Source organism: Nelumbo nucifera, chromosome 2 (assembly GCF_055504915.1).
Source record: "Nelumbo nucifera cultivar China Antique chromosome 2, China Antique-T2T, whole genome shotgun sequence".
Taxonomy (NCBI): domain Eukaryota; kingdom Viridiplantae; phylum Streptophyta; class Magnoliopsida; order Proteales; family Nelumbonaceae; genus Nelumbo; species Nelumbo nucifera.
Window position 1 is genome coordinate 12,796,650 of NC_142650.1, and position 14,349 is coordinate 12,810,998.

General features: G+C 40.4%; 1 protein-coding gene across 3 annotated transcripts; it reads left to right on the top strand.

Moving 5' to 3' along the window:
• The first annotated feature begins 4 nt into the window (after nt 1-4).
• On the top strand, nt 5-13,721 carry LOC104597348 (ARM repeat superfamily protein). 3 transcript variants are annotated; one of them, XM_019197709.2, is made up of 7 exons: nt 5-144; nt 354-391; nt 722-785; nt 3,236-3,343; nt 3,453-3,551; nt 4,894-5,019; nt 13,266-13,721. In XM_019197709.2, exons 2-7 carry the CDS (start codon nt 362-364, stop codon nt 13,406-13,408), a joined length of 570 nt encoding a protein of 189 aa, XP_019053254.1. In that variant the 5' UTR covers nt 5-144; nt 354-361; the 3' UTR covers nt 13,409-13,721. The 3 variants fall into 3 exon arrangements, with proteins under 3 accessions (XP_019053254.1, XP_019053255.1, XP_010257120.2); XM_019197710.2 differs by having other exon boundaries at nt 6-144; nt 286-391; XM_010258818.3 differs by lacking the exon at nt 354-391 and having other exon boundaries at nt 14-144.
• The last annotated feature ends 628 nt before the right edge of the window (nt 13,722-14,349 follow it).

Consider the following 14,349-nt stretch of genomic DNA (forward strand, 5'->3'; position numbering starts at 1 on the left):
AATCACTGAATCATTCTGTCAAGCATCCTGTTCGCGTTCATGTGGTAACCGGTAACTGAAGTGAAAGGCTATACTCCGTCCCCCTTTCTGGCTTTCTCCTTTGCATCTTCTCGCCTGGATTTTTGGAGGGAGCGCGCGAAACAGGTAAATTACTACCGCTCGCATATTGGAGTTTATGTTCTCTTGTTGCATCTGTAATCTATCAGCTCCCTTTTTTCTTTACTTGAGGACAGCAGCCTTAGGTCATCCCACGCTAGTTGTCAAAGTTTTTCTTGTTTAATCCAGGAACTCTGCTGAATCTGATGTTTTGACCTTGATCTGAATTCCCATTTCCCATCGTCTTTCTCTTGTAGATTGGATAATGCGTATACTAACAAGACAACTCTATACAGTAAGTGCTTCTTCTCATTCTTTGTCTTCTGCCATGCTCGTAGTTGTCAACTATTGTTTTGCAAAGCCAAAAGGGAGAAAAAGGTTTTCTTTTTAGAGCTTGTCGGTATCTAGGCTTTTGAATCAGTCGAAATTGCTTCAGTCAACATTCTTCTGAGCTCTTCTTTCTTGTTAATCTGGTGCTTGAAAAAAAATTGTTATCATGGTGTCGACTGGATTCAGGGTTGAATAAATGTTTAGATATTAATGCTTGCAAATTAGCATTATGGATTTTATAATTAATTCTTTTAATTATAATTCTGTATTTGAATTGGATTGCTGTGTTTTGCAGTATTTGTACAGAAGAAATATTGGACATCCACATTCCCGCAAATTCTCATCATTCAATGGGAGAGGTATTCCGTTTCCCCTCTATTGAAGCTTTCTTTTACTTTAGTTTGATGGATTTATTTTCTCTCTCTTTCAGCAAAATTTGTTTAATATCTTAGCCTCTTAGGAACTGCTTATAGTCTATAGAACATGTTCATTTGGAGCCTTGGATAGAGTAATTATGTGGTAAACAGTGAATCAGGGATTCATACTGTTATGATTAGGTATACATTTCTAGACAATCTTTCTAATATTCTTTTAATGAACACATCGGAGGATAACATGTGCACCTAATGACTTGAAGGGTAAAAAAGAACTCTTAGAATTCAATTTCGTGTTATCACAAATTACAGTTTTTCTGAGTTATTTTGGTCCCTCAGATTGAAATGGATTAGCCGTTAAGGGATACCACCTAACTATTTTAATTTGGGAAAATGCCCAATCAGTACCCTGTACTTTGGCTCGAGTGACAATTTGGTCCCCGAACTTTAAAAGTGCGACAATCCAGTACCCAAACAACCGAACTTTCAAAATGTGACAATCCAGTACCTGCCGTTAACCAGTCCGTTAATCAGCCGTTAAGTGACATTTGAAAAGTCAAAAATGCCCTTTGAATGCCATCTAATTCTCTTTATCAACCATCCAAATGTCGACAAAAAACTGAACAGTCCCAAATCCTAGCCTCTCCTATTCAAAAAAAATTGGTGACTGTTTAGAAGAATCTAGAATTTGGGACTGTTCATTTTATTGCCAATGTTTGGATGGTTGATAAAGAGAATTAAATGGCATTCGAAGGGCATTTTTGACTTTTCAAATGTCATTTAACAGCTGATTAACGGACTGGTTAACGGCAGGTACTGGATTGTCACATTTTGAAAGTTTGGGTACTGAATTGTCACATTTTAAAGTCCGGGGACCAAATTGTCACTTGAGCCAAAGTATAGGGTACTAATTGGGAATTTTCCCTTTTAATTTTTTAAATAAATACCGCTAAAACATTAAAAGCATTAAGATGGAAAATCTTCTGCCTGAAATCCTAGTTGTTTCAAACTATTCCAAAATTTCCATTAAAATTTATCCCAAAATATTATGACTGCATATTGTTGGGACAAGGATTAGATGATGATGATGACCATGACCCCAAGATATTCTGAAATTTTTAAAATTATGTTGAGATACTGACTGAATATTCAATTTAATGTTTTGATTTAGCATACTGAAACCAAATTATTATGAAATTCTCAAGAAACCTAAGCAAAACTTAAAACCATGGTTCCAATTAACAAGCTATTTTTATCCTAAATACATTATGCACTTTTCATAACACTTGCCATCCCCAATCCCCATTCCCTTCCCATCCTGGCAGACCTACTTCTCAAAGACTGGGAAAGACTTGTCCTCTCAATCTTATGTGCTCTTATTATGTCGTTATATGCTTTTGTATAACTTTATAAGTTATATCTAGAAGACCTGTCATTCAATTGGTGAAGGAATGTCTTGTTCTTACATGATCTCTTGGGGTCGCATACCTTTCTTTTTGACAAGCCCATTGTTAGATACAAGGGACTAGCTTATTTATCAACCCAGACTAGATATCAGTATCCACCCTCCTCCGAATTCCCCATTTTCCAGCACACATAGACAAACAAAAACATCTGGAAGGAGGTACAGTGACATTTTAGGAATAGTTATTAAAGAATGTCCGGCAAGAGAATATGAATTGGATTCAAAATTTGATTACATAACAAAAATGTATTACACCAGGACTGAAATAGTCGGTTGTTATATTTCAATGTGTTGCTCATTTGCAATTTAATTTAATTCATTTCAATTGGGCTATTGGTAAATTTCAAAGTAATGAAGGAATGTATGCTGCACCTAGGTGCTTTAACCTCTCAGGGTTGGCTGTTGATCAGGGGATTTAAACTGCCAACCCTAGTGCAGTGAATTGGGATCCTAGGCTCCCAGCTAGGTCAACACATCTGACTGCATTGATATTTTGCTTTATTTAAACTTCAAGTGACATTTTAAGAGCTACTAGAAGATAACATTTATGCACAGACAAAACCAAGCTGCAATCAATTTGCTACATGTGAATTTGTGTACATATGGGTAGGGGGACTTAAATGATATATTGCAGTTAACAAAAGCTCAAAGCTGGAAGGTCAGTTTTTGTAACTAACTTTTGTGGTGAAGCCTCCTGAAACCCAAGTATTGGCATTATATTATAAATATAACTGACATATTTCTGAACTGTTGCATGCAAATAAATTGAACATAGTAAGATATTTCTATTCATAAAAAAAAGATGTTTCTGATATCATGAAAACAGATTTTACTAGTTTAGTACTCTTCACCTTCTTCAGAGAATTATGTAGGTTACAGGGTAGAGAAAATGTTACCATATATTATCTTATTATCTGCACTACATGTTCAAAACCATTGGTGAAGACTTGTTGCTCAATTTGGTTTCCAGATGAGCTATCGATGGAGGAGGAAGCTGAAAGAAAAATAGGATGGTTTTTTAAACTGTTATTTGCTGGGACTGCAACAATGGTTGCTTATCAGTTTTTTCCTTACATGGGTATGCAACTTTGGCTGGTTTTCATGAGCAATTATTAACTTGTCCAAGTTGTTAAAATCAGATAGTATGATGGGACGAAATTAACCATCCTTATACAATTGATTTTCAGGAGATAATTTGTTGCAACAGTCTGTGTCACTCTTGCAAGTGAAGGATCCCTTGTTTAAAAGAATGGGAGCATCTAGATTATCCCGTTTTGCAATTGATGGTACTTTCAACCATATCTTATATATTTTTAGATAATAGACAGTGGCAAAGTGTTATGCACCACCACATTTGATGAATTCTGTACTGCTAATTACACAGTTATTGTGAATAAAATTCTTTATTGGTCTTCTGAACTTCATTCTGAAAGGATAACTTAATGAAATGTATTTTAATGAGAAGTGGAAACTTAATAAGCATCAATACATTTGAAGAGAATTTCCCAACACAAGCAGTTCAATCAAATAATATTGGGGGGGGGGGGGGGAACGGGGTTAGATGCAGTGGGTGTATATAGTACTTAAGTGATAGTATATACCTTGGATCTGTAATGGGGTATCTTATAGTGTAACCAAATATGCCAGCTCAATATTCTCTAGAAGAATGTAGTGGGAGACACTCCTCCCTAAGGCAGGAAAAAGCACTAGACTCTGGCTGCTAAATTACTTAAGGTACAATTGTGTTTGTACTGCTCTTTAATGTTTATAATACAACATTACATCTTTCACCACAAAAAAAAAAAAAACTCACATTTGTACTTGTTCTCCTTTTCATTTTAATTTATTTAATCTTACTGTAAAAAAATCAATTTCCAGCATCAGGGAGGAACCTACCATTGGCTGTCACATTTCTATAATACCTAGACACATGTAGAAGGTTGCCTCATGGATACTTCAATTTTCAGTGTAAACTTTTTAGATAATGCTGTATTGAGTTTGAGCCATGTCCTTGTCATATCCGGGCAACATACTCGTATTTGCTTTCTAGAAATTTCTTTATGTATGTTGCTTCATTTTCCTGAATGGATTCTTTTGTTTCTCTAGAAACCTAGTATCTTACGAATCACTTGGATTCTAAGTGGACCTATAATGCCTGGATACCTTCATAAGGGTTCTGTATCATGTTGGATATTTCAATTTTTAGTGTCAATTTCATATCTGACACCATATCCAATCATGTCCTTTCCATATATGGGTGATGTGGTAGTGGATTATGGGTATTTGCTTTAAACTGTCCCAAACCTTTTATAGTTTTGGTGTTGTTTTTGGTTTTTATGTTTCTTGAAGCCTTTTCCACTGTACCCTTCTAGTTTAATGAACATTTTGGTGGATTTATATTATATTTAGAAGATGACATGATTTGATATTATCTTTTAAATGCTTCTTTCATCTTCACCTCCAATGCTTCATCTTTGGGAACAGTTTAGTGTCCTGTTTCCCAACATCAAAAATTGGCAAATTGGTTCACAAATATAAATAGTTGACTAGCTGAGGTTGTTGATACTTGAAGTATTGAATAACTAGTTCAGGTTAATATACTTTTTGTCTCTTTACTTTGATTCATAGATGAAAGAAGGATGAAAATAGTGGAGATGGGTGGAGGTCAAGATCTTCTAAATATGCTGGTGGCTGCCAAAGATGACCGCACATGCAAGGAAGCTCTGAAGGCTCTTGTTGCCATTTCAGCCTCAGGTCAGACTGGTTTTTGAATGCTATATTTTTTCTTGTCAGTGTCAATGGAATTTAAAAAAAAAATGGTTATTATTCTGAATCATTTTTCCCTAGTATTTGTTGTGAAACCTAGTCTCAAGAATCCATACAATGATTTAAAACCTAAAATGGCCTGACCAGTTTAATTGGTTCACTGGGAAACATGTCTAAAAAATGAGTTCAGCTGAAATGCAAATATTCTATATAGATGGGTGGGAAAACTAAAGGATATGGATCAGAAATGGAGTTATCCAACGGAACATAGAAGCAGATCCAGTTGGTAATAAAATGGGGGAATGTAGACGTAAGATGGTTTAGTCACATGCAAAGAAGATTGTCTACAGTACCAGTGAGGAAAAAATTGATCTGTTACAAGCTGAAGAGCTAGGGGCAGACTGAAAAGGACATGGATTGAAGTAATGAATTGAGGACCCATAATTTAACAATGGATGTAGCACTTAACAGAGCAGAATTATGAAACAAGGTTCATGTAGATTGTAGCCAACCTCATATAGTTGGGACAAGACTTGGGGACTCCTTGATAATAACTCAGGTGGCTGAATTGAATGACCTATTGCTTTGGCTATTAATGGATAAGATATTTAAATAATAAAATATACAATGGTATTCTAATTAACCTGATTTCGGCTTCAGCTATTAAGGATCTCACAACCTCCTTGAAAACTTATTCATTGAAAGACAAAGCAGTAAGTTATTCAGTTCAATCATTTGAGCTGTTATCAAATGGTTCCTTGGTTTTTTGTGTTGTCTTTACAGCTCATTTTGGGGTGTACAAACCCTAATAATGATTTTGACTAATTTCACATTCTAGACCATCGAATTTTGGTATATTGAGATATACATGTGAAATTTGAATTTTTTTAATTGAGATAATGAATTCAAATGCAATTGGTTAAGCAGAGGGAAGGTAATACTGAGTTGTGTTAGAGGGGTTATTCTTTGGTCAGTTTGGGAAGAAAGGAATTGTAAGATCTTCAAGGAGGTTTCCCACTCAAAAGAAGTGGTAACCAAGAATATCTTAATTAGAATTTATCATTGGGTCAAAACTTCACCTTTGTTCTGTCCATTTTCTGGCCCAATGTAGCAAACTGCTCTACCACAAGGGCAGCAAGTGCTTCTCCCCGGGTAGTTCCTAGTGGAAACCCAGTAAAGCTTAATTTTGATAGGACTGTCATGGAAAAATCCAGGAATGTCTGGGCATAGGTGGAGTAATCAGGAATGGCAATGGTAAAGCATTGGCTTTATACTCAGGACCCACAAGTTGAGGGGACTCTTTAAAGGCTAAGATTCTGACATTACACCTGGGTTTGAAGTTGGCAAAGTTCCTAAATTTTAACAACCTGATTGTGGATGGTGAATCTCATGTAAGGACAAGATGCATGTAAAATAATAATGAGCGAAACGTCTAGTTCTACCTATCTGTTGAAGTGGAGAAGACGAACGAGTCTCCCTCTCAACCCACCGAGTCAATTCATCTTCCTCTTCCCAAAATAGGACCTGAAGCTCCTGCAGGTTCAAGAGCTACTTCTGGAAGCTTTTGTAAACCTGAAGGAAGGAAATCATCAGTGAAAGACCATTTGGAGAAGCTTAAACTGTTACCCAAAAGAGGAGCCGAAAAAGTAAGGCAGGCCAAGCTACTCTCAACAACCCCTTTCAATTTTCAAAATATCTTTAGAAAATGGGCCTCCCCTCCAACAGTTCTCACAAGTTAAGGGACCCAATACAGTTTCAAGACTTGGGCCGAAACCTTTCTAAAGCCCACCCGACAGACTCGAAAGAAGTCCCCCATGGCCCAAATCCACCTGAGACCCCAAATTCCCTAACCGAGCCAACGCCCGAAACTCTTCCAAGCTCGGGAAGACACAACAGGAAAATTTACAGGCCTCCTTCATCACCAGACAGTTCAAGCTCATCCTCTCTCTTCAAGGCAAACGACACTGAAACAGCTGAAGATTCAAGCTCTTATGCGACAGAGATCGAACCAGACCCCAGGGAGGTGGCTTTCTCAAGGGCAAAAGATCTTTTCTCTGGAAAGGAAGCATGGGGAAGTGTGGATTTAATTGAACAAACACTTCTTGTAAATCCTGAGTATGGAATAGACTGTGAGCCAACAAGCCTAGTAAGAGTATGAAATAGACTGTAAATCCACCAGAGTTTCCCCTTCCCCCTCCTCTCCTTTGCCTGTAACCTTTTCTCTGTCTTCTTCTAATCTTGGATCTCACCTTACTTCCCCTCTGTCTTTCGGGTTTGAATGGAGATCTATCCCAACCAAGCATTAACCCAAGCTGCCAAGAAAAATCTGACGAAGGGCATCATAGTTCGGATTGACACAGAAGGGGTGCTAATCTAGAAAGAGAAGTTACTGAGACGGCTAGAAAATTGGGGATAAGTAAAGAGAAGGGATCTTCACTCAATCAGGCTCCAAAAAAGGGGGAAGAAGGAATCCAGAAGGTCGAGTTTGTGAAAAGTGGCAAGAAGAGCTCTAAAAGGGAGCTAAGGAGACTTCAATGGGGATTGATAGATCAAAAAACAACAAGGTCTAGGGCGGACAAGGGAAAATCAGCATTCGGAGGTTAATGAAATTATTAAGTTGGAACGTTAGAGGGTTGGGAGGCCAACTATAAAGAAGTTTGGTAAAAGAAACTCTGAGAAGAGAAAAACCAGACATAGTCATCCTCCAAGAAACAAAAAAGAAGTGGACAGGAAGCTTCTGAGAGCAACTTGGGGAATTCGTGGAAAGAAATGGGTTTTACTTCTTGCTTCAGGCACTTTAGGGGGAATTAGCCTAGCTTGGAATGAAGAGGAGGTTTTGGGTATTGAAATAGATAGAGGAGAATTCTCAATCTCTGTTCTTTTTACCAATAAGATTGATGGTTTCAGCTGGACTTTAACTGGAGTATACGGACCCAATGCTCCTTCAAGACAAGCAAAGACTTTGGGAAGAATTGGATGCCCTACATGAGTTTGATGAAATCCCTTGGGTTTTAGGAGGCAACTTTAATGTAACAAGGTTCTCTCAAGAAAACTCTGACAGAAGAACAGCAACCAGGAGCATGAGGGAATTCTCCAGTTTTATCTCGAGACAATCTTTGTGACCTTCCTCTCCATAATGGCCAATTCACTTGGTCAAACCTACAAGAGAACCCAACAAGCTACAGACTAGATAGGTTTATGGTATCTTCAGATTGGGCAGAAAAGTTCCCAAATCTTCTCCAAGAAATCAGACATCGCTGCACTTCAGACCACTGGCCTTTAGTCCTGAGAACAGACCTGGTCTTGAAAGGTAAACCCCCATTTAGACTGGAGAAAATGTGGACTCTTCACAAAGATTTCCACAAAAATGTAGCTTTATAGTGGAAGGAATGCAGAGTCGAAGGCTGGGCTGGGTACAGACTGTTGCAAAAGCTGAAATTCCTGAAAAGAAAATTGAGATCCTAGGGGAGAGAAGAGTTCAAATCGTTCGCAGAGGAAAAAAATGACATCCTCATGGAGCTGGAAGATTTAGATAAAAAGGAGCAATTTAGGAGTTCTGGACAGAGAAGGAAGAAAGAAGTAGGAGAGATGGTTTAAGGAGTTCTTGGGAAAAGGTAATCAGAAAAGAAGAAATCTTTTGGAGGCACAGATCAAGGGTCAGATGGTTAAATGAAGGAGATAACAACTCAAAATTCTTCCATAGCTATGCGTCGGGTAGGCGCAGAAAGAATCTCATCTCAAAAATTAAGGTGGGCCGGAGGGAGGTGGAAGATGCAGAAGAAATCACTGAGGCATTTCTAAACCACTTCAAAACTCTTTACTCTAGGAAAAGTGCTAGGAAGTTTAAATGAAGAAGTTGGGAAGGGCCGACTCTAGCAGAAGATAAGAGAATTTGGCTTGAAAGGGAATTTGAGGAGCAAGAAAAAAGAGAAGCAGTCTTCAATATGGACGGAGATAGAGCCCCTGGGCCCAATGGTTTCCCAATCTTCTTCTTTCAAATCTGTTGGGAAGTTGTAAGAGTGGATCTTTTGGAGGTCTTTAAAGACTTCCACTCCACAGGGTTGTAAATAAATGAATTAATTCTACTTTTATTTGCCTCATTCCAAAGAAAAATGGTGTCTTGGAAGTCCCAAGCCTCAATCAGCCAAGGCCTTACGCGGGTTCCTCGGGTTAACGGGTTACTACCGCAAATTTGTCCAGAACTATGGATTGTTGGCTGCCCCGTTAACCAACCTGTTAAAGAAAAATTCCTTCCGGTGGGACGACGCAGCCGATGTAGCTTTTCTGACACTGAGAAATGCCCTGTCTTCCACCCGTCTTGCAATTACCAAATTTCGCCCTCGAATTTACAGTCGAGTGCGATGCCTCCGGCATAGGTATCGGGGTCGTATTACAGCAGCAAGGGCACCCAATTGCTTTCTTCAGCCGCAGACTGGCCGATCGGCATCTGAAGCTTCCAGCCTATGAGCACGAACTAATCGGCCTAGCCCGAGCCGTCCAGCACTGGAGGCCATATTTGTGGGGGCAGTCGTTCGTCGTCAAAACTGATCATTACAGCCTCAAATACCTGTTAGAGCAACGTCTCACCACTTCCCCTTAGCAGCATTGGGTTAGCAAACTGCTCGGGTTCGACTTCCGGGTGGAATACAAGGCAGGGTCCTCAAATCGCGCAGCTGATGCCTTGTCTAGGCGAGATGAAGACGCGATGGCTCTGTGTGGCATTTCCCAACCCCGGATCTCTCTGTTTGACGACATTAAGAAGGCAGCACCACAGTCCCCGGAATGGTCGCTCTTGGTCCAAAAGATCCAGTCCGGCACTACCGACCCCAATTGGTCACTTCAAGACGGGTTGGTACTATATAAGGGATGAGTCCATCTTCCGCCAGACTCCCCATTGATTTCCACCATCATCACCAGCATCCATAACTCCACCCATGAAGGCGTTCAAAAAACGCTCCACCGCGTCCGGGCCGATTTCCATTGGCGAGGTATGAAGACTTCTATTCGAGATTTTGTCTAGAATTGCTCCACGTGCCAACAGCATAAATGGGAAAACCTACACCCGGCAGGCCTCCTTCAGCCCCTTTCCATTCCGACACAGATATGGGCCGACATCTCCATGGACTTCATTGAGGGACTACCCAAGGTAGGCGGCAAATCAGTTCTCTTCGTGGTAGTCGATTGCTTCTCTAAATATGCCCACTTCATTCCTCTATCACACCCGTACAGTGCCACTTCAGTTGCCCTCGCCTTCTTTACACATGTTTTTCGCTTACATGGGTTACCAGAATCAATCGTCAGTGATCGGGACCCGGTTTTCACTAGTGCCTTCTGGAAGGAGTTATTCCGGCTACACGGCACCACCCTGGCCTACTCATCAGCTTATCGGCCACAGACCGACGGTCAGACGGAAGTGGTCAACTACATAATCGAGATGTATCTTCGTTGTTTCGTAAGCGATCAACCGTGACGGTGGGTGGATTGGCTCCCTTGGGCCGAGTACTGTTACAACACAGCCTATACCATTCTTCCCTCGGCATGACTCCCTTTCGCGTCGTTTATGGCCGGGATCCTCCCCGCTTGCTGTCCTATGAGCCCGGTTCTACTCGTTTGGAAGCAATTGATCACTCCTTACAAGAACACGACGCCCTCCTAGCCAATGTCCACCTTCGCTTACAGCAGGCCCAGCTCCGCATGAAGCTTAACTATGACAAGCACCACCGGGAACTGTCGTTCGATCCAGGACAATTTGTTTGGTTAAAACTCCAGCCCTACCGGCAACGCTCCTTGTGCCACAGGGCTGCCCCGAAGCTGGCCCCTAAGTTCTATGGGCCCTTCAAGGTTCTGTGACGGATTCGCAGTGTGGCCTACCAGCTGGAATTGCCAGAGACCAGCCGGATTCATGATGTCTTCCACATCTCCTTGCTGAAGCCATTTATGGGTGCTTCTCCGGACCAAGTCCCCTCCCTGCCACCCTTGAAAGATGGCAAACTGGTTTCCCAACCTAAAGCTCTCACCCGCTCTCGTCTCAATCGTGGAATTCTTGAAGTCTTGGTGGAATGGTGTAATTTACCATCGGCCGAAGCCACATGGACCCCATTGGCAGAGTTCCACGCCACATATCCGGAGTTCGAGCTTGAGGACAAGCTCGTAGTCCAGGAGGGGAGTAATGTTATGGACGCATTCCTCGGGAAGACGTACCATCGCCGCTGGCAGCAACAGGAACCTGACCCACCGCCAGAAGCAGCAGTGATTCAATGATTCTCATCCTACCCAGTTTGGCAACAACAGTCTTATCTAGATTAGATTAGATCATCTTGCTTGTTCTTATCTTATTCTATTGCTCTTATCTTATCTTGTTAGTAGATTATCAGATTAGGATTAGCTTATCTTATCCTTAGCAAGATAGAACTGGAAGTCTCCCTATTCAGCAAGGAGACTCCCTAAGATTAGGACTCTTGTAATCTCCTATTTAAGGAGACACCATTATTGAATGAGGATATCGAATATTCAGTTAAAGAAGTGAGTTAGGAGAGTTGGTGATCTCTTGAACAAATCACCAGAGGCGCCAAGATAGGTTCATCAAGAGCAGGAAGGAACAAGGGAAAACAAGAGGTTTTCCCCGTGGACCGACCCGTGACGAGATCCTATTCCCAGGCCCTCAACATGAGCTGATCAACCACATCACTTATTACTGCAATTTGTGGGCTTCCAGCTCAGAGAAGTTCACAGGAATCAATGTTAATGACCTTAACAGAAATGTGTATAACTTTCTAATCTCCTCCCCTTCTATCCCACTCCCCCCCAGAGTTCCCCCAATAAGAAGGGAAGGAACTTGGACTCTAAGCTTTGATGGAAGTGCTTTTGGTAACCCTGGAGCTGCTGGCATAGGGGGAATCCTAAGAGATGAAAACGGACTCACCTGCTGGGTATACAGTGGACCGATTGGGATAGCCGACTCCACAAAGGCAGAAGTGTTAGCAGCTCTCACAGGGATTTGCCTAGTCAGCAAACTGGGTATTCAGAACTTCTCCATCGAAGGTGACTCAGCAAATACTATAAGATGGCTGGGACAACAGGAGGCTGGACCTTGGAGACTTGGTCACTTCTTAACAGAGACAAGGGACCTATTAGCTCATACGAATGTTTCTCTATACTGGATCCCAAGGGAGCTAAATGCCATTGCAGATGGTCTAGCAAAATTAGGAGTCATTCTGGAGACCTTGTACTGTGAAAATTTTCCTCCTGTGTAATTCTCAGGGGTCTGGCCCCTGCTTTGTATTTGTACACCTTCTTGTGTACCACTCTTTCCTTTAATGAAATCAGTTAACTTATTTCAAAAAGAAAAAAATAAGGAAGCTAGGCACAAAAATTAAGAGTTAAGTTTCTATGGACAAAAAAGGGAGGCAAATTGTATGGCTGATGCTCTAGCCACTTGTTTTGAGGAATGACAAATGGTGGTGCTAATATTTTGAGTTAGATCATTGATGCAATCTCAAAGATGTTTTGGGGTGCAAGGCACTTCCACTTTGTAAATTGAAATTTTAATTCAAAAGTAACAAGCTATCAATAAAAATGCATTTAATTATCAAAAAAATAAAAATGCATTTGGTTAAACTGCAAAACTGGACTAGCGTAGACTTTTTATTTGCCTCTTCAGTACGCTGTGTTCATTACCCAAAAAAAAAAACAAAACAAAAGAGTAAGCTGTGTTCATTAGGTTGATAAGGGTCAACCCTGCTTGTCAGACTGAGATATGGTAATTACCACTTTGTCCTGTGAATTGGGTTGACTTCTATTTTGGGGTTAAAGAATTGCTTTTAGCTCCAATACATGCTTGTTGGCATCTGAATTAGAGGTTTCCTACATTTATGCTGTTTGAAATATGGACTCTAGTGACTACCAAAAAAAGAAATATGGACCATGGTGCATATAGATGTTTTGGGCTAAATGGGTATCTTGTTATTTCTTCTGTCATAACCATAGCAAAGAGGTAATTATGTCAGACATGCTAAATTTGCTGCATTGAATTATGGACTCTAGTGATAGTCTTCTCCCTTGAATTAGCTATAATCTATATGCAGTCCATTTCATAAGGCCAATGTTAATGCTGAAATCATTTTGGCACATCAGATTTCTCAAATGAAGTTTGTGATGGATTGTCTTTTAATTGATGGAGCTACCCTCTGATTTTATCGATGGAATGAATGTGAAAATCCTCCTAAAAATTGCAGATGAAGCAGCCAGGTCCCTGCACCAAGCTGGAGCAATCTCAGTTATTAAGTCTACTCCCGATTCTGTTGAAGATGCCGAACTCATGAGCTACAAGTCCAGTTTACTGAAGAGGTTCCATGAGTTGAACCTTGGTACATCTTGAGATGTAGAGCAAGTGGAGGGAGATAGGTTTAGTTTTATGGACAAGTTCTCTGCTATATCCAGGAAAAATCATCAAACTTAATGGAGGTCTCCTTAATTTCAAAGAGTACGGAGTCACTCCGTATCACTCCCTACCACATAACCCTCATCACCCCGAACTCCCTTTCCAACAAGTGAAGACTTTTCTTCTTTTTTTCTTCCTAAAGAGCTAAAAACAATTTAGTAGTTGCTTTCACTTGTCAGCACTTGAAGCAACAAAATAGATCCTTGTACAATATCCACTAAATAGTCCTTAATTTATGAAATGTTGAGCATGACTATAGCATAGAAAAGATAGAATCTCTAGTAAGAATTTGTTTTCTAGTATAAAGCGACCCAGCATCCCATTGACAAAGGCACATGTCAAGTTTGTTGGTATTGCTAATAAAAAGTATGCGTATAAGAATTTGCAAGAGAAAAGCAAGTTATAATTTATGGGTTTGTAGAGACCGGATCTGCTCCTCACAAAGGGCGCCTCACACTGACCTCACATGTACATCCAAACCGTGTATTGGAAACATCTTCCATATTTGTGTGTTATTATTTATGGGAGATGTTCCCCATGCACAGTGGGATGTGCCTATGAGGTCATTTTGAGGCGCCCTGTGTGAGGAGCAGATCCCAATTCAGATTTGTACTGGTGAGGGGTAGGCCAATGTAGCCTTGAAGAACACAGACATGAGGGCATACTCGGGCGGAGACTCCAATGAGGACATGCTCTTAAAATTAGCACTATAATCGGAATTTTATTTGTTAGCGATCATTAATATTAAGAGGAAATATGGTTTCTTTGATGTGTTATCAAGATTATCAAATAATCCTGCATATGGCAACTTGGGGGGTGAATTTCCTACGCCATAGGGTGTTTTGTAATATGGCGTGTTGTGTTGTCTGAAAAATTTT